Consider the following 24,618-nt stretch of genomic DNA (forward strand, 5'->3'; position numbering starts at 1 on the left):
CTGAATATGAAACCAAACACTGCCCGCCCACTTCCCAGTCTGGAGGTTGGTGTGATACACACGAAGAGACACGCACACATGCTTGCGTTTATTCTTGTGAATTAATCTACACCAGTCGTACCTGGTGTGACATGAATGTGCAATCTGGCGTGCTTTTAAAAATGAAGGATACAACCAAGCTGTTAAATGTCACATGGATTTATTACTAGCAAAATATCAAAGGGACTTCCTTGGAGTTTGGCCATGCATGCTGAAACCACGCACCCTCCCTCTTGTCAAACACTGATTATGAAATAACTTTTTACAACAAGGTGAAGTCTGGAGCAGCATTTAGCAGATGCAATTAACCAGATGTCATTGTAGTAAGATATTCATTCTATAGTTTTTAAAAAATTAATACTGTCACTTTTTTAAACATGTCAGTTTGGCAATGTGTTCTTGTTTAAATAGACAACAATTGAAAACTTGCTGTAAGTTGAAAATACATCCAGTTTTACACCCACATTTTTTTAAAAGTGCACTAATATATGTGAACTTGTAAAATACATTTTGTGTGTAAGAAGTGGTTCCACTTTCTCCTATAGAAGCATCTCTCTTCTCAAATCAGAGTGCAGTTATCTGTAAATTTTGTCCAACCTTTGGCCAACTCAAATTTGCGCTGAGACCTCGGACTGGTGGGTTTGCATGAATGCTCTCCTACCATCCACACATTTGCAGGGAGCAAAGTGGCACCATGCAGCAACCAACGCAGCTGAATCAAGTCAAGTGACTGACGTTGTAGTACCTCTAATGGCCACTAGATGTTGGCTCAAAGATAGCACTGACTGCTTTGTGAAGACTCCAATCCTCTGAATGGATGAGCTGGTGTACGGTATATGTTTGATTGACAGGTGAGCCTGCAAGGGCAGCAAGACACAAGCAAACAAACAACAAACTTCCACAAGTAGCTAAGACAGAAGGGGACAGCAGTCTAACTTCAGTTGAGGCCACTGACACTTGAGAGCAGCAGCAGAAGATGCAAACACAATACCGACATACCTTATACACCTTAGAAAGTTGTTGTGGCTGTAACAATTACATATTTACACGTCCAGCAGACACCAAGCAGGACAAGCATTCATTAGGAGATGTGTGTCAGGTGACCTGATGAATGTCCAGCATTTACTCTCTGTTTTGGTCTCCATCAATTTCTTAGAACAATAGAGGTATGTCTTGTTAGCTGCTAAATGCTCTACTTTGTTCACCAGCTAGTCATTAACTGTGTTTGACTGCTGTTTGGTGCTGAACCGGTTGTGTAAAGTGAGTTCACAGCACAGGTTTATGAGAGCAACCAGACTGAACTCAGGAAATCAGAAAAGCAAAAACAATTAGCTTAAAGTCACTAAAATGCTCGATAGAGCTGAGGGGAACTGCAGAGATGTCTGGTTTTCTATTGGTCTGGGAGCCCTATACCCAAACAGTGGGCTTAAAAATGTCTATTCAGGAACCTGTGGGATCTATAGTCAGTAACACCATGTTTTTTCTGAGATTATGCCACGTGCACACTGGTATGTTGGTGTCCCTCCAGCACTGGGATGGATATATTTTTAATCTCAGTACAAATTTAAGTTTGCCAAAGAGTGGACAGGATTCAAATGCTAAGATGTGGTGATATGAAAATTTGTAGGAGCATAAAAATGAAATGATATGGGGTAAAATGTCATACTTTCAAATGTGAGTGCACATTTGTGTACTGGTACATCTGGATACACTGTTCACAACAGCTACTGTCAAATGTCAAGTTTCACATCCTGATTGCAATATTTCCATACTTTTGAAACACTGGCTCAACTTCCTGCACTTCCACATTGTCGCGTGTATCCTCAAGTTCCCTCACTCAGACAGGACCTGCCCATCTTCCTCGTAGCCGGACGCACATGCTCTTCACACCCAGGACAGGACACTCCGCGCAGCTGTGGCCAGGGGTTGGTGGCAGGTGGAGGTGCTGCAGGAGCAGGACTCGATCATCATCACCTGCTGCTGGATGAGCCCGCCTTGGGGGCAGCGGAAAACCATCCGCACTGTCCTGGTGTGGGAGGGGTTACAGCAGCGTCCCTCCGAACAGGTCAAGGCACAGAACCTGGGACGGTAGGCTCTGGTGCTCCAGCAGCCCTGGTGTTCGAGCTGAATGGACAGAGGTGAACCATAGCTGCTCTCACACACCCCCAAACCCTGAAAAACAGGAAAAACTGTTTTAATTATGCGGTTACTCTTATTGCATGTTGGTAGTACATGCTTACCGTCTAATTTGAGCCCATTATCTGGAATTATGGCACAACGTTTTTTACTTCAAATATAACATATTGGTAAGGGTGCAGTATTCCAAGTGTAGGTGGTTGTATAAGCTTGTTAGACCAGCTGACGTTAATGTTAATAACCAGCAGCCTGCTGGAAAACCACATTTCACTTGTCATTGTCAGTGACAGCATATCCAAAAAAAAATTAGAATTTTTTAATAACACGCTTCAAGCTGAAGATGAAAAGTACTGTGATTAATGTCACCTGCAGTATCACCCATGCAACAAGAAATCTTTTATGGCGTATTAGCACATTGACGGTAAATGTTAGCGTTATAGTTTTACACCTGACTAAAAGACTGACGATAAAGTCTACACTTTATTTGAGGCTTTTTGTTTCACTTATAGCAGATTTCATACAGAGTATGACCAAACCTAATGCGCACATTAAACACCAGTGATCCCATTGATAATCCTGTGATGTTGTGTTTGTCAGCACCATGACATTCTCAGCCTGAGAAAAGATTAGAGGGGTGAAAATACTGACAAATACCTTTTAGAATTTTTTCATGTACAAGCTTTAAAGGTAGTGTGAGATTGGGCGCACGTAATTGACTAAAACCAAACACTTATATTGACAACAAAAGGTAAGAGCATGTCAGTTTTATTTCAAAGGATGTATCATACTCACATGGGTGCAGCATTGACCAACATAAACGTTCGCTTCTGCAACAGGTACATCACCTGCATTTTACCTGTCATCAAGGTTGGATTAATTTGAATCGTTTAGCATAATATTTCTCTCACACCTCACACATTACTAGTTTTTGTTAATTGACAAACAACATTATGTCAGCACTACTTTCAGTCCTGAGGGGAGAAATTGTTTTCAAATCTGCTAAAGTGGAGTTCTTAGGAAAAGAAACGGTCTGCTGGCCAAAGTGAGTGTGCACATCAGTCCTGGGGACCCCAGGCTGGTCTCTTCCCATGGGATGCAGACCTGGGGTCCCTGTGAGGTCTGCAGTGGGACCTGTCCTCACAATGGCTAGCTCCCTGCTGTGACCCCAGTTAGCAGGCTAAGCTAGTTGGTGAATTCATAATGACCCTGTCAGTATTGTTACTGCACAGATGTTGCCCAGGAGAAGGACACACAACAAAGAGGATTGCGACAGAGAATTGTATGACCTTTCTTTTAGGCTACTTTAGCTAACAGGAGCTAGCTGGCAGTGACTTGATTGTATTCAGTGACATTAATGATTGCTGCATTCCAGTGAAGTGTCCCAATGAGCCACACCAATGAGCCAGACATGTGTTTCTGGGTGCTACACAACAAGAGTTTGATAGATGGAAGTGTGATCAGAATGGATTAATGTGTGTTGATTGTGCACTGACCGGCTGCAGCCGTCGTAGTCCCGGCAGCAGAGTCTGGCATGGCCTGACCTGGCACAGTCTGGTCTCAGTCTGCAGGCGACAAGCCCAGTTCCTGTTTGTGGTGCGGGTGGAGACACCTGGGCCACAGCTGTGGGAACAGGGACTCCAGTCTGAGGTCCACTCGATACAGTTGGAGATTGGGCCAGACGACGGCCTGGACAGCCCTCTGCTGTAGTCCTGACGCGTTTGCTCTGCTGGAAAGAAACACAGAAGAGGAAAATAATGGCTGTGTGCATCAAGCTGGAACTTGTTTAAAGAGGACAGCTTTGATGAGAGCTCATGAGTCAGAAAATTCAGCACATATGCTGTCTCAAATGTTGTAAACTGTTCCTCGGGTGAAGCCAATTTGCTAAGAATAGTGCTCACAGATGTTTCACACATGTGTCTGACCTTCCTGACACCTCTTTGGTATTGACGTCTGTTTATTTCGTCACAACCCAGAAGCAACCTGAACTATTCTGGTAGCCGACTGTGAGTTCATGTGTCCAAACACCTGCTGACCTGAGTTTAACAGCAGCCTTCAATGCTTCACAGGAAACAGATGAGAATCTCAATGCTTCATTATCGAGTTCAAATCATGCCATAGATGAGATGAAATGCCTCTGCAGTCTTCAAAGTACAGTCGCTCTATGTTTATGCTTTTACTCTTTCATATTAGTCTTAACAGCCTGCAGTTATTATTCTGATGAACTAACATGGACTGCTGTGTTTCCAGCCATCTTTGTTTGGTCTTGTTGACCATCAACCACATTACCTGCTGACGGATTTGAGGAAATGGTGTTGTCAAAGCTGTCACACACCCACTCTTTGCAGCAGCGTCCCGGTAGCCTCACCAGCTGAGGATTGGGGCACTCATCAGCGGACTTCTGCAGATCATCGCTGCACAGCGGCACGCAGGTCACCCCTCCCCCCAGGCACCGGCACAGCTTGGCACAGGAAGGCTGAAATACCTGTCCCTCCTCCAGCCTTCTGCCATTCATCTCACAGCCCAGCTCGTTCTGATCTGATCACAGCAGGCAGAGGGCGAGAGGATGGAATGTTATGAAGGTGAAAGTGACTGCTACACTGCTGCACTGCTGTGCAAAACATGAGGTGAGTTATGTGAAACATGTTCAGACAAATGACCAGCAGGAAAGATAATATGTTGATATCGAGTGATTACTGGAAGAGAGTTAGAAAGACAAGTAATGCAGCAGCAGGGTCAGGAATTGAGTCACTCATCTGTCTCTCTGTGGAAAAATGGGAACCTGCTCAGTAATGTTGTCCATGCTGACCTCTGGCATGGTGAACAGGATGCAGCAGGACTGATTATGTGTGTATGCATGCAAATGTTGCATAAAAGAGGCTAGAAAGGATATCTGTCCTTTTCTTTTCATGATGAATGGCAGTTTCACGATTAGTAAAAGTAGTAGTGGCAGCAGTGGCAGTAAAACAGTAAAAGCAGTGGTAGCTGCAGTGGTTGCCTAGTAGTATAGGCAACATCAGTGCTATCTGTAGTGCTAGTTGCAGCAGCAGTGGAGGAAGTGGTAGCATGCTAACATACAGAAGTAGTAGTAGTACTGACAGCGGTGCTAGCCTCAGGTTGTGCCTCGAATCACTACATTCAGGTCGCAGAGCTAAGTATTAGCTTCAAAAACACCGCTCTGAAGGTATTTCTGATGGATTATTTTCATTTGCATTTCATTCATGAGTGAATGGTTTTTGCTCATGGCTGAGTTTTCCTAATGTGACAAATATGAATATGATAAATATACGCACTGACTAAGATGACCAAACTCACCAAATGGTTGTTTTTTTTGTCCAACTACTGTTTCCATGGTGAATAATTAAAGGTCCAATGTGCTTTCTTGTATAAAAAAATTGTGTGTGTGTGTGTGTGTGTGTGTGTGTGTACACACAAATCATTGTGTTCGTTTCTTTGATTTTTTTTTGGAATCAGGGTTGTAGAAACAGGTCCTTTAGCACTAATAAGCTTAGTATTGGCATCACAGTTGCAGTGATGGCAGTAGCTGTTTTGTATTAGTAGTATTAGTAGTAGTAATACTGGAGATATTTGCAGTTCTCTAATCCAAAGAAATCAGTATCAGCTCGAGTGTATTGTGTTCGCACCAACACACTGCCCCGGCCCTCCAGGGAAGCTGGCGCTGTAGTCACACCGCAGCCCTCGGTGGGTGTCACAGGGCAGTCGGTCAGTGCAGGCTTCGCCCTCCTGCCTAGCACACACCTGGCAGCATCAAGAATATAACAAAACATGTGTCAGTCACACATACACAAAACCAAAAGCACAATAATATATACCGGTACTTCTATGTACTTTCAAGTGATGCATGTTCATGTGCAAAATTCATTTTCCACATTGAGATCTCAGCTATTAAGAACCAGCTTCTTGGATGAATTCTACACACCATAATTCTGTGAGCCACATTCATTTGAGATCATTCCAAATGTACATAGTTTTAGTTTTTTCATATTATCAGCCCACTGGCCTCTACTGCCAGCTTTCTTCCATATTATGTAGCAATTCCATAACTGACCTAAACATCTTGTCCAGCAAACCTCACACAGTTCCCATCTCGTATTCTCCACTTTGGTGCACATTTGTGCACACCCAAAATCTATATAACAGGCTGAATAATCCAGTACAGGACACACACAGGCTTGAATAAGTTCTGTCCTTCAGTTTATTACTTTTACCAATGTTCTTCCAAAACCTCTAGCTTTTGATTCAGCAAGAGCTTACAGTAAAATAAATAAACAGAAATAAGGTTTTTTACAGTTTTTATTCTGGCCGTTTAGAGGAAAGCCAGACCAAGACTTCTGCTGGTGTTACTCCTGTGATTGCCCTCATGGTGTGATGATTAATGACAGTCCTTTTCTTTGTATTGCTGCCTCCAATAATGATAATCTGTGTTAATATGAAAAACAACAGAGACATTCCCAATACAACCATCTTCTTGACCAGTATGAGTGAACAAAAAAATTCAAATGCACGCCACAGTTCATCGTGTCGTTACAGAGAACTGCAGAGATGAGTACAGTAAGACCTGTCATTTTACAGAGAGGATCAAAGTATGTCTGTCATTTTGACAGGTCTCACCTGAGTGATGATGCACAACAGCAAAGAAACCAGCTGTGTGTCTCTTCTGTCCATCTTCACCTCTGTCCTCTGTGCAGCACCCTTTGTCCACTCTCCCCTCTTCTTCTTCTCCTCCTCTGGAGAAGAGTGTAGACGTATTTATTAAAGCTGCCTGCCTCCATTCATTTATATAGTCTAGGTTCTGATGTCACGGGCAGTGGACTGCAGAGTAAATAGTTACTGGAGAAGAAACTTTCAGGCCTATCTCAGCACTGCTGCAGCAAACCTTCTCCACTGCCACCCTCTGCCCTGGATGGCCTTTACCTGCAATATGCTGCTCAAAGGTGCTTAGTTAGCCTGGCTGATGGTATAGAGCTCAGTTTAATGCTAATGCTGTAGGATGCAAACCTGTTGATTCACAGCATCAGTTTGCAGGTAAAGGAAAGATATTCATGGCTTCTTTCTGTTCTTCATCTTCTTTCTCTTTGTCTGACTTTAACATCGTCCCTTTCTGTCAATATTTCCATTAAGACAATTGTCCTGACCTAATACTCCAATTAAAGCTGCGATAAATGATAACTAACACAGCAAACACCGGCCCATGTGCGCATCCAGCAGATAGGGAGCAGCATCAGCATTCATTTGGAACAGTGTTTGTGGCCAACTTGTTTAAGTCCATTATTAATTCCCCTTTTCTATGATTTGGTCTAGTTGTAAGAGAAACAATGTAGTATAAATAATAATTATAATACTAAATGCTCCAGTTTCTTCACCCACTTGTGGCTGAATTTGTCTGTTGTTTGGTTGTTTTGTGCAAGAAGCTCATAATGTGCCTTTCCCTTCTGCTCTTTGAAGTTTTTCAGCTCTTCCGCTCACTGCTCCACTTTTGGTTTTGTGGCCCACAGCTTCACAGCTGTCAAAGCTGTGATGAGCCCTTTGCACTCTATGCCAGTATCAGCAGACAGATCGAGTTAGCAGCTAGCTGGTGAACATAGTGGAGTATTTAACAGCTTAAGAGACAGAAAGTTTCAGATACTTTATGTGTTGGTTGAGACCAAAACAGAGCTACAAGGAGTGAATTACATCAAACAGTTTACCAGAAACATTACCACAGTTGATTGCTAATGTTGTCTCCTTGCTGGGTAAACAGGAAACAGTTTGCTAACATGTTAGCCATGCCAGCTTAACAAGATACTATGTCAGTGTCTCTGTCTAAAGTCAACAATCGCACAATGCAATGAGTTACATTTCATAGACATGAAAATCATTGACAACCCTCAGTCTCAGTTCACTGCTCACTATGAAGTAAACTACTGAGTGTCTGTCCTGTAGGAAAAATGAACGAATGGACAAGGGAGTGGTTTTGGACCATAGTCCAATGATATCAACAAACTTTATTACAGAGTTAATTCAGGTCCATTAAAGCAGCTGCTGGAGTGCACAGTTCACAGATGTTTGTATGTGTGTGCAGGGGTATGTTTGTATTTGTGTATAGGCCAACTATGTGACTATGTTTGCGGCTGCGTAGAATACCTACAGTGGAGCTGGCAGAACAATGTTGGGTATTTGTCTCCACCTAATGGTTGAATTTGATCAATAAATACACTGGTGAGCAGCTTTTCTTTTCTACACAGGCACTCTGCCCCTGACTGTGTAGAATGATGCCCTGCATCATTAAATGTGATAGTAAGATTCTGCAACTCAACAACTATACACACACACACACACACACACACACACACACACACACACACATTAATCAACTACAACATTAAAATGCAAAATTAATGATTGTCCAGTGGTATAAAATATAACAATATAACTCTGACAGAGGTCATTCTGTTGCAGAATATATGAAAATTTGCTGTTAGTACTGTACAGAGTGGTATTGCTACTTTAACTTATGGAAAAGATTGGAACCAACACAGATGTTTTTCCACTTCTACTACTGCCTCTGGTGTGGGCATGTACACACTGAGCTTGACTGACGTCTCTCTGACCCTCCATTGGTTTGGCTGCACCTGAGTGAGAGAAGTTACACTTTTATCATTCTTATTGGTCATGATGTTTGGTGACCTCCCATCATTTTAGCAGAGATCTACTCAACTATATCTTTGCATAATAAGAGAAAACACCTGTGTGGATGTCCAGAGCCTTAGCAAAGGGTGATTCGGATGTGACATTTGCATGTGAAGTGTAGTGTTATTTAGCTGTTAAGTTACATTCTCCCTCAGTCCAAATACAATATAATAAAACAGCATGAAAAGTGGTTAACATTATCATTCTTTTAGATTTGATTTCCAGTTGAAATATCTGTCAGAACAAATCAACCTTCTAGTGGGCCAGCTATGGTCCACGGGCCCAAGTTTGAGCAGCCCTGGCACAGCCTGTAGTAAATGAACATATTGTAGTGCAGACATCCCACCACTAGGTGGCACTGTTGAATATGTTTTGGCCTCAAATGGCAGGAACAGTTTTCTGAACTCACAAGTGGTGGCTGGTGATTTTATATTTCTCTTATTGTTAGCAAATCCAATGTGCAGACCCAAACCAACAATGAATGTATTCAACACCTAACAAGTTGTGTGTGTGTCCAAAGTCTGATACACCTTAGAGGCTCCATTGTTGTCCAAAAACTAATTAAACACACCAATGAGCCACAGCGTCGTACTGGGTGACATGATCCTTCTTTACCATGAACACACACATTGTAGCATGTTTAAAATTTTCATCGTCAGTAGCAACCAGCAGTTTCAGGACTGAGAGCTGCAGACAGAAGGGAAGTGAGAAAGTATGGAGAGATGGACTAACACTCTTTGGTGTTTTTCATGGGATTTGTTGACAGTAACAAAGGTGTAGAATATTATCAGACCAACCCTTTACATTTTTAGGATATAAATATTTAAGAATTTGATCAATGTTCACTACTATTATGCAGTGTGTTGTCCTCTCATGTCTTTGTTATCATAATGTTTGTTGTAGTTGTAGCTGTATGGGATTCACTAATGCTGACGTCTCTACACTCACATTCACACACTGAGACAGTGACACTGCTGTTCTTATCAGCGCTGACTGATTGGCTACTCTGGCATCAGTGACTGATCGAACTCTTCAGCTGTGCTCACTGTGATCTTAGTTGAATAGTATTTAGTGAAATTCAGATAATCCACTCAAGCTCAAACTAATGCTACACCACCCAGTGATTAACTCAAGACTCGAAGGATGACCGGGGAGGTGGAGGATTTAGCCAGCTTAGTTACACTCTGTAGTGGAAAGTGAGGTGTCTGGTGCAGGTGTAGTAGGATGGATAGGCTACCACTTGTTATGTGCTTTGCTGTATTCTATGTACATCTGCGAATTCAATTATATTAAATCAGTCACAGCACTTTGTTTTGAGCCTATTGCCAGAAAAAATGATCATTATCCCACTCACATCAATGCGGCTTCTGTTCATTGGAGAGGTCAGTGACAAACATTTGGGCTGACCGGCTGCTGAAAACCTCAGTCTCACCGAGGTAGTGAGGGAATTTTCCTGTACAACTGGAAGGGAAGAGGGTATAGTTGTTGCTTCCAGGAGACATATATACCGAAACACATCAATAATACAGCATCTGCACTGCAGATTCACAGATAGAGGGATCGTACGTTTGCTTACTGACTGATGATGTTTGACATTCCACTGGGCGTCCTTTCAGGGCTGGGAGAGTCTGATTGGGGACGACTGTGCTATTGTTGGTGGTTAATTACACAGATCACGGCTTGTGAAGTCAGGGTTGTGTTCAGCTTCAAAACAGAGAGCAGTTACAGCTCGAGGCCAAGCTGCAGAGAACAAGATGCTTGAAATACTACAGGAAGAAAAAAAAACACGCACAAACATAAAGAATTTACTCTGTAATTACAAGACTGTGGTACATATTGTGTAGTAAATGAGATGATCACCTTCAATCACCTCCTGAACATGTTAAGCACTCAGGACAGTTTAATGGGCCATGTTGTGCTTTAGCAGTCAGGTGTGCTGATATGTCATGAAGTGTGTAGCTCTGAGTCTCATCTGACTGGTTTTACACAGAGAAATGTGACCAGCTGTCAGTATAGATTTACACCGTCTCTGCGCTTTTGTGTTTTGTCCGCCCTCCTCTCTGTGAACGTATTATCTGATCTTTCAGGTTATGTTTGAGGCCCGTGTTTGTCATGCAGGAATGTCTACTTTACCAAAAAGTACTTCTGAAGCTCACTCAGACACTGAAGCTGGTTTCCATGAAGGCTGCAACTGGCCCTGTCCTGGACCCCTACCACAGCATGGAGAAATCTAACCCTCACCTTTCACCAGAAAATACAAAGACACAACAAATACATACAGATTTACCCATAACACCCCTCTGCATGCACTTAACAACCCTCCACTAACTACTGCTTGGTATCTCCTGGAAGAGGAGACATGACAGCAGAGGTTTTGAACAGTGGCAATATTATCTTAATTAACTCACAAACTAGCAGCATTTAAACAGTCATTCATTCAGTTAAGTCATTGTGGGTTAAAAAACGGAAAAAAAACCCCCAAAGTAGTCAAAGTGTGTTTGCCTTCAAAGGACAGATCTTCAATCAGTTTGATCTGTGACACACCACATCACTGAATCATTTGAGAATGCTCCAACCTCAATAAAAAACATTTAATCTCAAACTTTTGTGCAATTATTTCCTCTACCAGGTTGTAATGTACTTCAGGCTAAGCTATACTATCTATGCAATGTGCTCAAAACAAAATTACTAGCAATGAATGAATGAATGTAACGAGGGCCTTCATTACAGTCCCTGTTGCTGGAGTTGTACCTGTCACAGGGAGGCTATGCTGCCTGTCAGTTCGTGGTAATATGATTAAAAACAATAAAAGATCTAAATTAATATGGAACGAGGCAGTTCCTGAACAACACAGGGCCTCATGAATGGCTACTGATGTAGGGCATAGCTTAGCGAAGATAAAGGCTTTGGGACAGATGCAGGAGAAATTACAAAAAACAGTATGAAATGATGAAAGTCTCCAATGGCGTTATCTACATTCTACCAAAAATTCACAAGTCTTGTCAACCCACCTGAGAGACCAAAATTCTGCCATTGATGCTATATAAGAGAACTGTATGAAACTGAAATGTCTCCTAATGTCACTTCTCTATAAGTGGCTTCGCTCTCTGACCACATGAAATGATGGAAATGCTACATAGATTGCGTTTTAATGATTTTTGAAGGACCTCTTAATGTTTTATTGCAGCTTAATATCTCAATTGCTGCCATGGACATTTGAAGTTCTCCATTAGCTATGACACACAACATGAGATCAGTAGAGCGGGAGGACAGAGCACTAGTGACTGACCCGCACAGGAAACCATACAGAGGATCGTTTCACTCACTCCACTTGAAAAAAAGACCTCCCTGTCAACCAGTTTAGTCATATTCAACAAATAGCATCCATGTGGCTTCGCATGCGGCAAAAATACAGGACCACCCAGAACAAACTAGCCCAGAGGCAGTACTCCTTGTATATGTGTGAGTGTGTGCACTCATGACCATGAACACACACTCTGTAGTTTATTTTTTACTCAGTCCCACATTTACCATCCTGCTGCCCCAAATACTCACTTCAGCAACAAATGTAGATTAACTTCACCACTGAAAATAGTCCTGTAGAAATGCACCACTTCCTTCAACTTCAGTAGAGTTTGCTAAAAACTCCAGTGGCCAGATGTTTTAAGAAACTATAAACCTTTTTCAAAGATGAAATGTGTGGATTTGTGGCCAGCTGCAGATTATTAATTAAAGATTTGTATCTTCAGGTGGAAGCAGTGGACTCGGGGCTGATTCATGTCGTAAGGGATGGATGATGAAAGCTTCCCAGTTTGATGACTTGCGATCCTTCATGATTACAGAGTTGGGTACATGAGGACTACAATGTTGTGCACTGACAAGATAACGCCATATCCATTCAATGCTGGATTACACTGAGTGACGGCCTTTGGTTGATGTCGACGCATTGAGTCGGATGTATCACAGCTTTCCAGATAATTACAATTTGGTTGTTGGCATGGATGCCTTTTTACATATCTTGTAACTCCAATAGCTCCGATATGATCGACATGAGAGTAAGGAAATCAGGAAGTATTGAGCTGGACTAACACATTGCTATATAAATATAAAACAATGACGGCCTTATTCTTGGATTGTAGATGTATTTAAGACATTTCTGATGATGTGTGAGGGCCTACACATCCTCACTTATATTTCAGCTTGTCTCTTTAGCAGTAAGGCAGCAGTAATGAACAAGCATCAGTAAACAGGTGTGAAGAATCATCATTGAAGCTGATGATTCAGTCAGTTATTCCCATTTGCCCGGGTCATGTGGGCACAGGGGAGGGGGAGGGTGTACACAGGCACACCCAGCCAACTGTCATATCTGGAAACAACATGCTTATGATTTCCTACTCTCTAGCTTTATTCAATTCTCTTCCAAGCCTCCCACACACACACTTCAACCACTGTCACACAAACATTCACAGAGATTAGAGGTATTTCCAACCTTTATTGAAACAGAGCCCTGATATGTACAAATTCAACAATAAAAAAAAACAAAAAAACATGTCTTAATTTAAGCAAATGGCTTTAGAAACATGTACAACCAAGGACTGCAGAGTCTGTTGAAATAAAGGGTCAAGTCATCTGACTAAAACAAAACCAGCCAGGCCCGGATTGTTCCACAGTCTGTCCAGGGAGGCAGAGTTGCATAGAAGACTGTTGCATGTAAAACAAGTGACCTATTAGTCATTTAGTCGAACACCCTGTCCCTGCACACATTTACAGGTACATTCAACTCCACAGGAAACCATCCAGAGGCAGCTGCATGGACATGGAGGAGAATATTTTGAGGGGCTGCTTAAATCTTTTGACATTTTAAATACATTCATCTAAATTAAAGTAAAACAAAAGCTATTCCTCAGAAATCAGAATAAATTGTAATAAAACAGTGTGTCAGCTGATCATCTCAAGCTTGGCTCTACCATTAGCTTATCTTCGGTTCAAGATTATCATTTCTACCCCACACAACCAAATGTTCATACATTAGTGAAACAAAGGTGAGGAACTGAGGTACATTTTTCATTGAAGTTCAAAACATTAACCAAAGTACGTCGTGGCCCATGTTGAGCTAAGGTGTGTAAACCACAAGTCAAAAGCTGTGTTGCTTGTTCCAAACCCATATGATGCATTTCCAATCAAAGGGAAACTGCACACAGCCAACACACACTGTGATGACATGAAACAGAAAGCTGTCGCTCTGAAATGTGCCAGGTTCTGTCGCTTACTGAGGAATGTCTTTGTTGGGAAAATGAAACAATGGCTCAGTGAAGGAAAGGTGAAAATGTGCAGAAACATGAGGTAGTACAATTAAAAAGAAACAGGATTCTCTTAAATCATTCAGGGTCCCAGTTCAGTTCAACATATGAATGACTTGAGAAAACTCTCAGCTTCTGCATTTGAACCTTTAGTTTAAGGGCAAAAACATCAACAGTTACAATATTCAGCTGTGGTTCATAGAACAAACGTTTCAAAATGTCTGGAGACTCATTCTTTTTCACATTCCACTTCTGATCACAGGCACAATTATGCGTCTCAAAGGCCTGTGGGTGATTTTTACATTAAGAGTGATCACTTCTCAACAAGAAACAAATCCTATCCATCACAGTTTAGAACCTAGAATGGCCCTAAACCCTGCAAAATAACAGCTTTGCTGCTTTAACATTGGTTGGCAGCTGTTCTAACAATCTTCAGTTCCCTTTAAAATGTGATTTTAATCAACAAGTAAATGGTCCACAGTAAAAAATACTGGTTCATGTCTTATTCCTAATGATCACGAGAGAATTTCTGAAAACCATATTTTTCTTGGGGGCACACATTATGTATAACAGGTATCATTCCTCATCTATAATTACACTGTAAATAAAATCTCAAATCAAACAAAATCCTCGAGAGCATGTACCCTGACATTATATTTGGAGTGCCAAGCCAAAGGAAAATAAAGCAGCTGATCGTGAGCCAAAGTTTTACCTGACTAGCAATTCCAAGGCACCATAGGTATAAAGAACTAGATTACACTGGAAACCAAAGCGTCCATGATGCCAAATTTAAATGACAGACCGCCAAATAACTTCTTATCCACACACACTGGGTTTCTAGTCAAAGACAAAAGGTTAAAAAAGCATGGGACGTGTGAGAACATTCACTCTATCCCATGTGTCCAGTTTGGGGCCTGTTCATGTTTCTCTTTTCAACACAATTTACCACAACAACGTATTGATACGGGATGTTTTCACATTTCAGTTTGTAAAGAGTGTTGTAAATAAAATGCAAACTTTTTATAACCAAAAAGTGACGGAACACAAATAACAATTAAAAACACAAAAATCTGCTTCAAAACCTTAATTCTGCTTAAATCTGACCTGGGCTTTACTTCCCTTGTTTTTGCATTCATGGAAACAAAAACGATATCAAACACGACCATGAGGAACTCAACTAAACCTGAAAATACTCTAATAGCCGCTGCTGCATCGCCACTGAAACCTGTGGAAATGCCTGTGGAAGTAAAGGGTGACAGTGTGTGGAAAGGGCAGGTTGAGCGATTTTTTGGTGCGACTGAGATTCTATATAAGCTGTAAAATTCCAATAAGACAGTAAAATAAGAAAAGCAAAACCCAGCTGCTAATAGGGTTGTTACTGTGATTTTCTAAAAGTTTGACAACCATTACAAATTCTGCTCTACTGTTTACACCAGGTAACTGTCACTTCAGAACATTGCAGGCAGTGCTGTGAATCTAGGCATGACCACTTCATGACAGTACTGGGTTTACAGGATTTGTGAAAGTACTTAATTGACTGAATTGTCTCAGTGGAGTTGCCAGACAATCGACTATCATGATACATACTGATATCACAATCTAAAATGACACATACCACGACTATGGATTTCACACATATAACCCTCTGACTCCTCTGTAGCATACCTGAATGTAAACCAGCAGACGTCTGGAGAAATTCAAACCCAACGACAGGAAAAAGGGGGACAAATCTGACTGGGGCAACACATGGCAATGATGATTACTAGATCACAGATGGGAGACACGACTGTCTGTCAGCAAAGTGAAATATCTTATGCAGGACCAGACTTCACTGAAGCTTTCGAAGAGGTTTCCAGTGTCACAGTGTTTTGATTTCATTAAATATAATTTAAGTGTCAGACCACTGGAGACGATCACCCCTGTGAACACACACACACACACATATATATATATATATGCACACTGTAAACTAACTTCACTTTAGAGTCAAACACTGCACTGTCCTTGGTGTCCTTGGTGTCCTTGGTGTCCTTGGTGTCCTTGGTGTCCTTGGCACAGAGTTTCCTGATGGGAATTTCTCCAGACCTCTATTCTTTAATGGAGGCATAGCTACGTCTGTTTAATCAAGCTTCCCACTAAGCAGCAGACAATATGTTGCTTGCTTTATTATAATATTCAGGGCACGGCAAACATTCTCAATCAGAATTGACAGACTGACTGTAAACAAGTTGAACGAAAGCAAAAAATTCAATTTCAACATTGAGACTGAACAGCATTCAGCGGCTTTCCTTTGCGTTTCCCTCATCTTCACGGTCTTCAGATTCACACAGGGAGACCCTCACTGGTGTAGCAGCTCCAGACAGAAACACGAGTCTGCCGAGAAACACAAGAAAAATTACTTTTAGTCTTTAAACAACAAGTGAATTCAAAGCAACAGGCACAAAACTGAGATGTGACATTTTGTCTACAAGTGAAGGACATGATGGCCACAGAGGAGCAAGCCTGTTGCTGGAGTGCTGCTAATTAAAGCCTCTGGGTTACCACAGTGGATGTAAATGTGTTGTATGGTTACCTGTGTGACCTGATTTCTCTGAGCAGGCTTTCTGCGTGCATGTAAACATCCTGACTATTGTCTGTAAACAGCTTGTGTCAATCAGAACCAAGCTAGACGTGCTGGGCAACATTTGGCTCATCAACCAGTCAGATGAGCAGTAATGTTTCTGGTGACCCATGACCTTTCCTCAAGCACCAACATCACGAGTCATTTTTTTGTTTCAGCTTCATAGTTACAGAGCGTTGCTGCTTTTGTCTTACGTAACATTCAGCTGAATGTCTTTTGGTTTTAGAGTGTCACTTGGACAAAACACAGGGTTTGATAGCATTGCTTTGGGAAATCTGCAGTGTGTTCTACATTATCTCCTGACATTTACAGACCAAAACAACTTAGCTGCAGCTCTGAGATTCACCCCAGCTCTTCACAAGATCATTTATTTCCTGATTTTGGACACTTGGACTTTCAATGAGATCTCAAAAGAAATCACCCAGACTGTACATCGAGCCGGATGATAAAACACATTTCTTTATTCTACTACAGTACAAAAGAATAAATCGTATGACATCAGTAACTTCAGACAGTGTCCTTGATAAGAAGCTTTCTCAGGAGTATGTGGCCTGTAGAGCTGGAGGTCTATGTTTAGCCACTTTGATTTGGATCATGTGTTATTGATTATATTGCTTGTTAAAGGACTGTGAAGGAAAGAGGCTTTAAATTGTGATAGCTATATCTTATTTCAATCACCAAGTAAATTAATCAATTACTACACCATCACTGGCAAGCAAACTTTGCAGTTTTTCCATAATCTCATAGACAAATTGCTATGAAATGTGACGAGCACATTCTTGCTTCACAGAGACTAACACCTTTTGAGTTGAGTGATCGTTTGACCAAAATCCTCTGACAGATTAAGCATTTTTAACCTCACTCCTGGTCAGGGTCAAACAAACGGCTAGCAGTGGATAACGAAGCCTGTGTTAGCTGTAAGTGATGATTTCCACGTGTCTTTGTCACTCATTGATATCTTTAGCTTGAATACTTCAGTGCAGCTCCCCTGAGAGATCTTTGTTTCCTAGCAAAACATCTGTCGACAGCTCTGTTTCCTTGAGGACACACTGAAACCTCCTTGAGGATTTCACCCAACAGCCAGGCTGAAAAAAATGTGTGGCATAGAGACATCTGGAGAGACGTGCTAATATTCTGTCTCTGATTTGAGCCACAGTCTTACTGCCCAGCAGTGAGGATGTGAAATTTGCAGCAGTCTATAAACACAGTGATGTGCTGAGTCAGTGCAGCAATGCCACACTGCTGCAGCAAACTGTCTCTGACTCTTTACAGCACTGCTCGCTGCAGACCGCCCTGCCCGCCGCCCGCCACACACATGCACACAAGAAAGACACGTTCAAAACAGCAGCACAGACACAAACATGTCATAGGATGCCAGAATAACTGAATGAATATGGATACTGCAACTTTGAACTGTAAATAAAGCTGACGTGATAAGACCCAGTAAAGGCGGTTATTCAGCATGGTGAGACTGACGCCTGGGGTGTGGCGGGACGGACCATCAGGAGGTTTTTACTGAGTTCACAGGCCTGCTGTCAATCACTCTGACAGGACAGCTGACTCCATGGCCACAAACACTTGGCCAAAAAATATCCTGGGAGGTCCGGCGCCCCACCCGACATCAACACAGCCAACACGTCTGCGCAGCATGTCAGTGTGTAACCGCTGCGTTGAGGATTATCATCGGCCACTGTGCAGCAGCGAGGAGCTGGACCCTCTGGTGAATCCTCTAGCACAAACAATCCTTTGTTAAATCTGACCTGCAGCACCATGTGAGGGAACTGGTGTGTTTTGCGATGTGCAGCAGCTTGGCACGAATATGGTTTGTGCCAACATGCTCCGTTACATAACCGACTTAAAAAGGTTCAGGCAGGGATTGAGAGCTTTATCCTCCAGCACATACAAACAACATGTGCTCATGGCTGGTGCTGACTAGTCAATTTTACCTAGAACAGAACTTTGGCTGACAGATTAAGAAGCTGCTCCATCCAAATTGGACCTGGTTCAAAACTATAAAGATTTATCATCTGAAATAATTGACATTATATCAATGAAAAATTAACTGGGAGGGTGTGGCCCCTGACAATGACATGACGTGATCAGCTACAGAGAAGACGTCTTACTCTGTTGTTAGAACTACAGACACACATTTTTATTTTACAGCGACGTTACAAAGGGTCACAAAGGATCTTTGGATGAGTACCAACACAGTACAGAGCACACACACCCGACAGAGGGCACGTTGAATTGTTGGTCTGTTGGGAGCTGACATGATCTGCCACCGATCGAGCGCCGGTCAGCACCAGCTAAAAATGAGAAGCTGCTGGCCGAGTGTTTTGTCTGCTGCTAATGAGCACCCAGAGTCACTTGCAGCAGTGCGCACAAATCCATTCACACACTCACACTGTCTACAAGCAACATGCTGTGCAGTGTGGAGCCTGACAAAACACAGTACGTTACAGTAAAGAAGGGATCGTTTCCGATTGGCTTTATTGTAGCGATTCATTAAAATAACATTATGCCTGGATCAGCCCCAGTACTGATTAGGATCAGCTTGGAGCATCTCTACACATTGGTGTACCTTCATATTCTACAATGTATTGTTTACTGGTTGACAATCAAACACTGTATCTCTACAACAAAACAATGAGTCCAATTATCCATGAGATTAATGCCGAATTCAGACTACACAGGATTTTTGCCTTAACATGGTCACTGTGTCAGATCCATTAATATAAAACAAGTCTCTGTGACATCACCCACAAGTTTGTGAGGAGCCATTGTGAAACTCAGTGTGGTGGCTCCGGCCATCAGTATCTTGGCAGTGCCTGACTCCACCTAACTCGTGGCTAATCCAGAAATGGCCAAAGAGGTGGAGCGTGGGTGGAGGTGAAGTGAGCCTAATGACGCCCGGTTGCTGTAACCTAGTGGCTAGTGACCACTCAAAGTGGCCATACCCATAATTATGCAGAACTTTAAGCCTGAATACAATTAAAACAAGTGAGTTATATAAAAAAAAAATTAGGAGGGAAATTAGCTTTAGAAGAGCTAAACCAGTTTTTTGTAACAGGCTGTAAACCGTTTTATTTCTGTAGCAAAGACAGGAAAAACAAACAGTTAGCAAGTCGATCTTGAGTGTTTGAGAGTGGTGTTTTTTTACTGTAGCAAACAATGTTTGGCTGAGTGCACATACAGACCTCCTGTCATGTTACTTGTGTTATTATACTACAGATGATTAATTTGCTGCCAGCTGCTAACGTTTGTCAAGTGATGAAGATGATTGCCCCACTGGCTAAAAGTAAGAATCCAGCTGATGCTACATATATATGTGTGTGTGTGTGTGTGTGTGTGTCACTAACATGTTGCATAGCATTATGACTATTTTCAGGTGCTGTTCAAGACTCTTTTACAAGGTGTGTGAACACGGTTAACACAGCACAGCATGTGTGTTACCAATTATGATGAGCTGACACAGCTAAGTTTTCATCATAAAATAAAATGTGTACCATGTGAATATACCTGCCTATCCAAGCTCACTGAAGACATCAATACACAAGACAAATATGTAGTTCAGTGTTCAGTGCTGAACGTGCCAGGAGCTGACTGGGGGATGGAAGACAGGATGAATGGGAGGTAGGGGGGTTGGTTTCAGCAGACTGACAGGCAGAAAGTAGAGCAGGAGAGAGAAGGTCAGCTGGGGTGTTTGCAGCTCCTACTCTTGCCCTGCTCACATAATATGCACTCCTACCCATCCCCCCCACATGAGCAATGCGCATGACGTAAGAGCAAACAAAGGAATAATGTATGATACAATGTCTTTCACTCACACTCACACACGAGAAAGCGATGCTGGTAACTCTGTAGAGGAACTAGGAGCTCACCATCGTATGTAGTAAAACAAACTATCAAAACAGAGGGAGGAGACTGTACATGCTCGCTTGTAAAACACAGGCGTTTGTGTGCTGATGGATCTGTGGCCCCGGGGCCAGGGGGAGGATGGGGTTTTGGTTGCATAAGACGTGACCTGTTTGCTCCAGCACAACAGACACGCTTATCCAGGAGAGATGACTTACAGTATAGGAGCACATACACAGATGACTGTCACTGCAGGTACAAAATATGTATCCTGGACAGGAGAATAACGGCAACCCCACCCTAACTCTTAACCAGTAAACTTTATGGAACACATCACAACACCTCCCACTGCCAATGTTACGTTCTGCATCTGGCTGACAGCCATCAAAGTATAGGCCTGGACAGACCGGAGGACAAAGACTCTGACGTGACCGTGGAGCATTTAAACGCCACACATTTGCTACTTAAGCCATTGTGAACTTCACTTTAATCCCTGAGAACTAAAAGCCACTGCAGATAACTACATGACACAGAACTTCAACCAATGGCAAAGGCACACGAAAAGACAATTTCCAGGATGATGTGTCCCTTTACTTGAATGCACTTGTCATCTTCCCCTTGTCCCCTACATGTCTTAGCTAGACGTGTCACATACTGCCGTTCTCATAATAAGCTGGATGTGGACAACTTGCATGTCAGTGGTACAATACATGATCAAGGACATAGGTTTTCTGAATTTGAAATAATATCTTTTTGCCTGTATTTTTCCACAGGTTGTCAACATGCCACAAACATCTGTTCATGAACAGCTACAGGAGAGCGTCTATGTTGCAGGTAGGGCTGGGTCAGCTTCCAGTTTTGCTAGCTTGGTCGGGTGTATGAGTTTATCCTGGTTTGATTTTACAGGAACCAGCTGAACCGACATTTGTCATTATGAGATATTATGGCAAATTAAAAAGCTCCCCGGTCAAACTTACGAGTAACTAAGCAGAGACAAGAGACATGAGGTTACATACTTCATCAAAAACAGCAGCTCTAGGTCTTTCAGCTGTCGTGCTCTATAGGCACTATGAACTGCCACATACTAACACCATGCCCACACTCAACTGGAGATGCAGCAATTCATAAACAAGGTAGCACATTAAAAAGGCCAAAGAAGGCACGGGGTGTTTATATAAAAAGATAAAGGCTTGTGTACCTGTAAAACAATCTGGTTGAGGGTCATGCAGCACACATAACCTTGTCCATTCTGGCCTGCAGCTCGAAAGCATTGGGCCGGTCCTGAGGGTTGACAGCGAGCATGTCCTGCAGCAGCTTCTTCACTCCGTCAGACATGCATGACCTGCGTTTCTGTGGGATGCTCAGTACCATCTTTGGATTCTCTAGCAGCGCCTCACCCACCGGCACAATGTCTGCTCCTTGTCTCACGTATGAACCCAGCAGCTCCCGCTTCGACTCAGCGTCAATGAACGTAATTCTTTCCAACATGGCCCAGATGATGATCCCTAGGGCAAATATGTCAGCCTTGGCTGTGTAGTGGCCCTCCCACACCTCTGGGGCCATAAAGAAGTCTGAGCCACATGTCGATGACAACCAAAACTTGTTGACATTGACGTTTTTGTTCTTGTCCTCGCCTTCTTTCCCATGACTGGTGTCTCCTAAACCTGCGCAAACTTTACTGAGGCCGAAGTCGGCCACCTTGAGAACTGGAGTCCCCGACTTCTCGGAGATGAGGATGTTGTCGGGTTTGAGGTCTCTGTGGACGATGTTGTTTTCGTGCAGGAAAGCAACGGCGCTGGTCAGCTGGAGCATAAAGCTGTTGTTGGTTTGTGAGTTGGGCCGCCGAGACAGGATGAACTGGTTGAGGTCACCGCCTTCACAGAACTCCATGACGAACCAGAGGTAGCAAGGCTCCTCTGGAGGACCAAGCACTCGCTCACCTGCAACGAAGTCAGTCACACAGTGATGCATTGATACACCCTGCTTCAAGCAGCGACATGTGCAAACAGAGAATATATACTTGCTTAAAGCAAAACATAAGTTTCTTAATTAAAGATGTATTCGATTTAAGGTGGATTTGAACTGTATATGAACAAAGTTTACATTAAAAACATGAATTTGCAATCGCTAACTATCTGACTGTCTCCAGTCTGACTGGATGTGTCCTACCTTTCATTATCAGGGTCTTTCTCGTAAGGGTTATGTGTGGGTGAATTTCAACAGGCTTAGTGACACTTTGAAGAACCAGGGGCATCTCTAGCATGCTTTGGGATTCATGTCAGGATTTCATCAAAAACAGTGTGTCATGCTGAATGTTAGAGTTAAGAATTCATCATTAATGACCTGCTGTAAAACAAGCGATTGAGAGCTGCACACATTATTCATGAAATGTCTACTTGTGTTGCCAAACCCACTCCACACAGGCCATTAACTGAGATGCACATTTCACAGCTTTGAACAGATCAAGTAGCACTAGTGTGGAGGGGGGTGAGGGCACACTCATTGGTGGTTTGGAGTGATAGTTGAGATCAATCATTCTCTCTTTCACAATATTACCATACTGTGATTTATCATAACAAAACCTGTACTAGACAAGCTGAAGGAAACCAGAACAAAACATGAAGGCAGGGTTTACAAATAAGGCAAAAGGTGAAAGTAGATTTGGGGAAAGTGCACTGATTGTCTAAGGAATGTGTAAAACAGCTCTGGGACTGCAGCCAACACAGCAGACTCCATTTTGCTGAGTGTGAGCCTCGGGAGCTCCCTCACAAAATCTACCCATCCCCCAGTCTGCATCATGGCGACAACAACAATCCTTCTCAAAAAGGGAATTTCGGGAGACAAAGCTGACCCTACGAGCTAAACCTCACAAGCATTCATGTTTCTACTGGGCCACTGAAATCCAGCTACAGGTCAGCACAATAACAGCAAAACAAAACGCAAAACCGCCTACATGAAACCCCCTCCTCTTGGTCAGCAGTATGATGAAATTGTCTTTAACACTAACCGAAACTGTTAAATGAGCCTAATTATCAGTTAACTGAAAAGCAGCCCAACATCAATATACACAGTGACTAAACCTAAGCTAAACTAGGTTAGAAAAATCTTACTATTTAATATTGGGTCGGATATACCGACCGACCCCCTACAACATACAAGTTTCTGACGTGTCAGTGAGTCCTTTTCCATTCGGCATTAATCCAGAGCAAAATGCAGCACTAACTCCACTCTCATCTCTGCTAAGGTGACTCAGCTCCAACAGCTGGTGGAGAGGCGCTGGAGGACTAAAGGGGCTCACCTTTGAGTGAGGTCTCCACCAGCCGCAGGTACTGTTTGGACCGTTTGTTCCCATGACTCATTTTCTGGGCCATCCCGTTTTTCTGCAGCACACACTCTTCCAGCTGCACCACGTTTTGATGGCGTTTCTCCAGACTTGCCAGCGCCCAGAACTCCTGCAGGGCCAGCTCCACGTTTTCCGGCGCGTCGCATCGCAGTTTCTTCACGGCAACTTTAGCACCGGACCTCCGTGCCACCGCCTCGTACACCACGCCGTATGTGCCCCTTCCCACCTCCCGTAGCAGGTTGTATCGGGGAGCCATGACCCTCTGCTCCAGGTTGTCCTGCTTGAAGAGGCCGGTGTCCCCCTTCATGACACACTCTTCTTCCGTGTTTCCCACGCTGAGACCCCGCAGCACATTGGACTCGTCGGCTCGTGCTCCGGTTTGTTGTCTGCGGCACGCTCGCGCGCTCCTTGTGCGTCTCCTCCAGTTGTCACCACCAACTGTATCCATATGTCCGCGTGATTCCTTCACGATTCAATTATTAAGTACAAAAATGTCCACATGTTGTAAATGTCAACAGTTCACCTTCAGTTCCTCACTCTCCCTCATTTGAGTGGAGAAAACAGACAAGAAACTGGTTCGACAACGCAGGCTATACAGGGGAGGAGGCTAAGCGGAAGAAAAGATACGTTTCTTCACG

The 24,618-nt window shown here is 42.9% G+C and overlaps 2 protein-coding genes across 2 annotated transcripts; both read right to left on the minus strand.

Moving 5' to 3' along the window:
- Nucleotides 1-248: 248 nt before the first annotated feature.
- On the minus strand, nt 249-6,858 carry LOC121613238 (CCN family member 3-like). Its single transcript, XM_041946567.1, has 5 exons — nt 6,805-6,858; nt 5,817-5,931; nt 4,462-4,710; nt 3,669-3,901; nt 249-2,211 (listed from the first exon to the last, which is right to left on the minus strand). Exons 1-5 carry the CDS (start codon nt 6,856-6,858, stop codon nt 1,924-1,926), a joined length of 939 nt encoding a protein of 312 aa, XP_041802501.1. The 3' UTR covers nt 249-1,923.
- A 6,487-nt stretch (nt 6,859-13,345) lies between these two features.
- On the minus strand, nt 13,346-24,534 carry LOC121624892 (serine/threonine-protein kinase 35-like). The gene is made up of 3 exons (XM_041962857.1): nt 23,936-24,534; nt 21,836-22,577; nt 13,346-16,535 (listed from the first exon to the last, which is right to left on the minus strand). Exons 1-2 carry the CDS (start codon nt 24,426-24,428, stop codon nt 21,859-21,861), a joined length of 1,212 nt encoding a protein of 403 aa, XP_041818791.1. The 5' UTR covers nt 24,429-24,534; the 3' UTR covers nt 13,346-16,535; nt 21,836-21,858.
- Nucleotides 24,535-24,618: the final 84 nt, after the last annotated feature.

The sequence above is a fragment of the Chelmon rostratus genome, chromosome 2 (assembly GCF_017976325.1).
Source record: "Chelmon rostratus isolate fCheRos1 chromosome 2, fCheRos1.pri, whole genome shotgun sequence".
Taxonomy (NCBI): domain Eukaryota; kingdom Metazoa; phylum Chordata; class Actinopteri; order Chaetodontiformes; family Chaetodontidae; genus Chelmon; species Chelmon rostratus.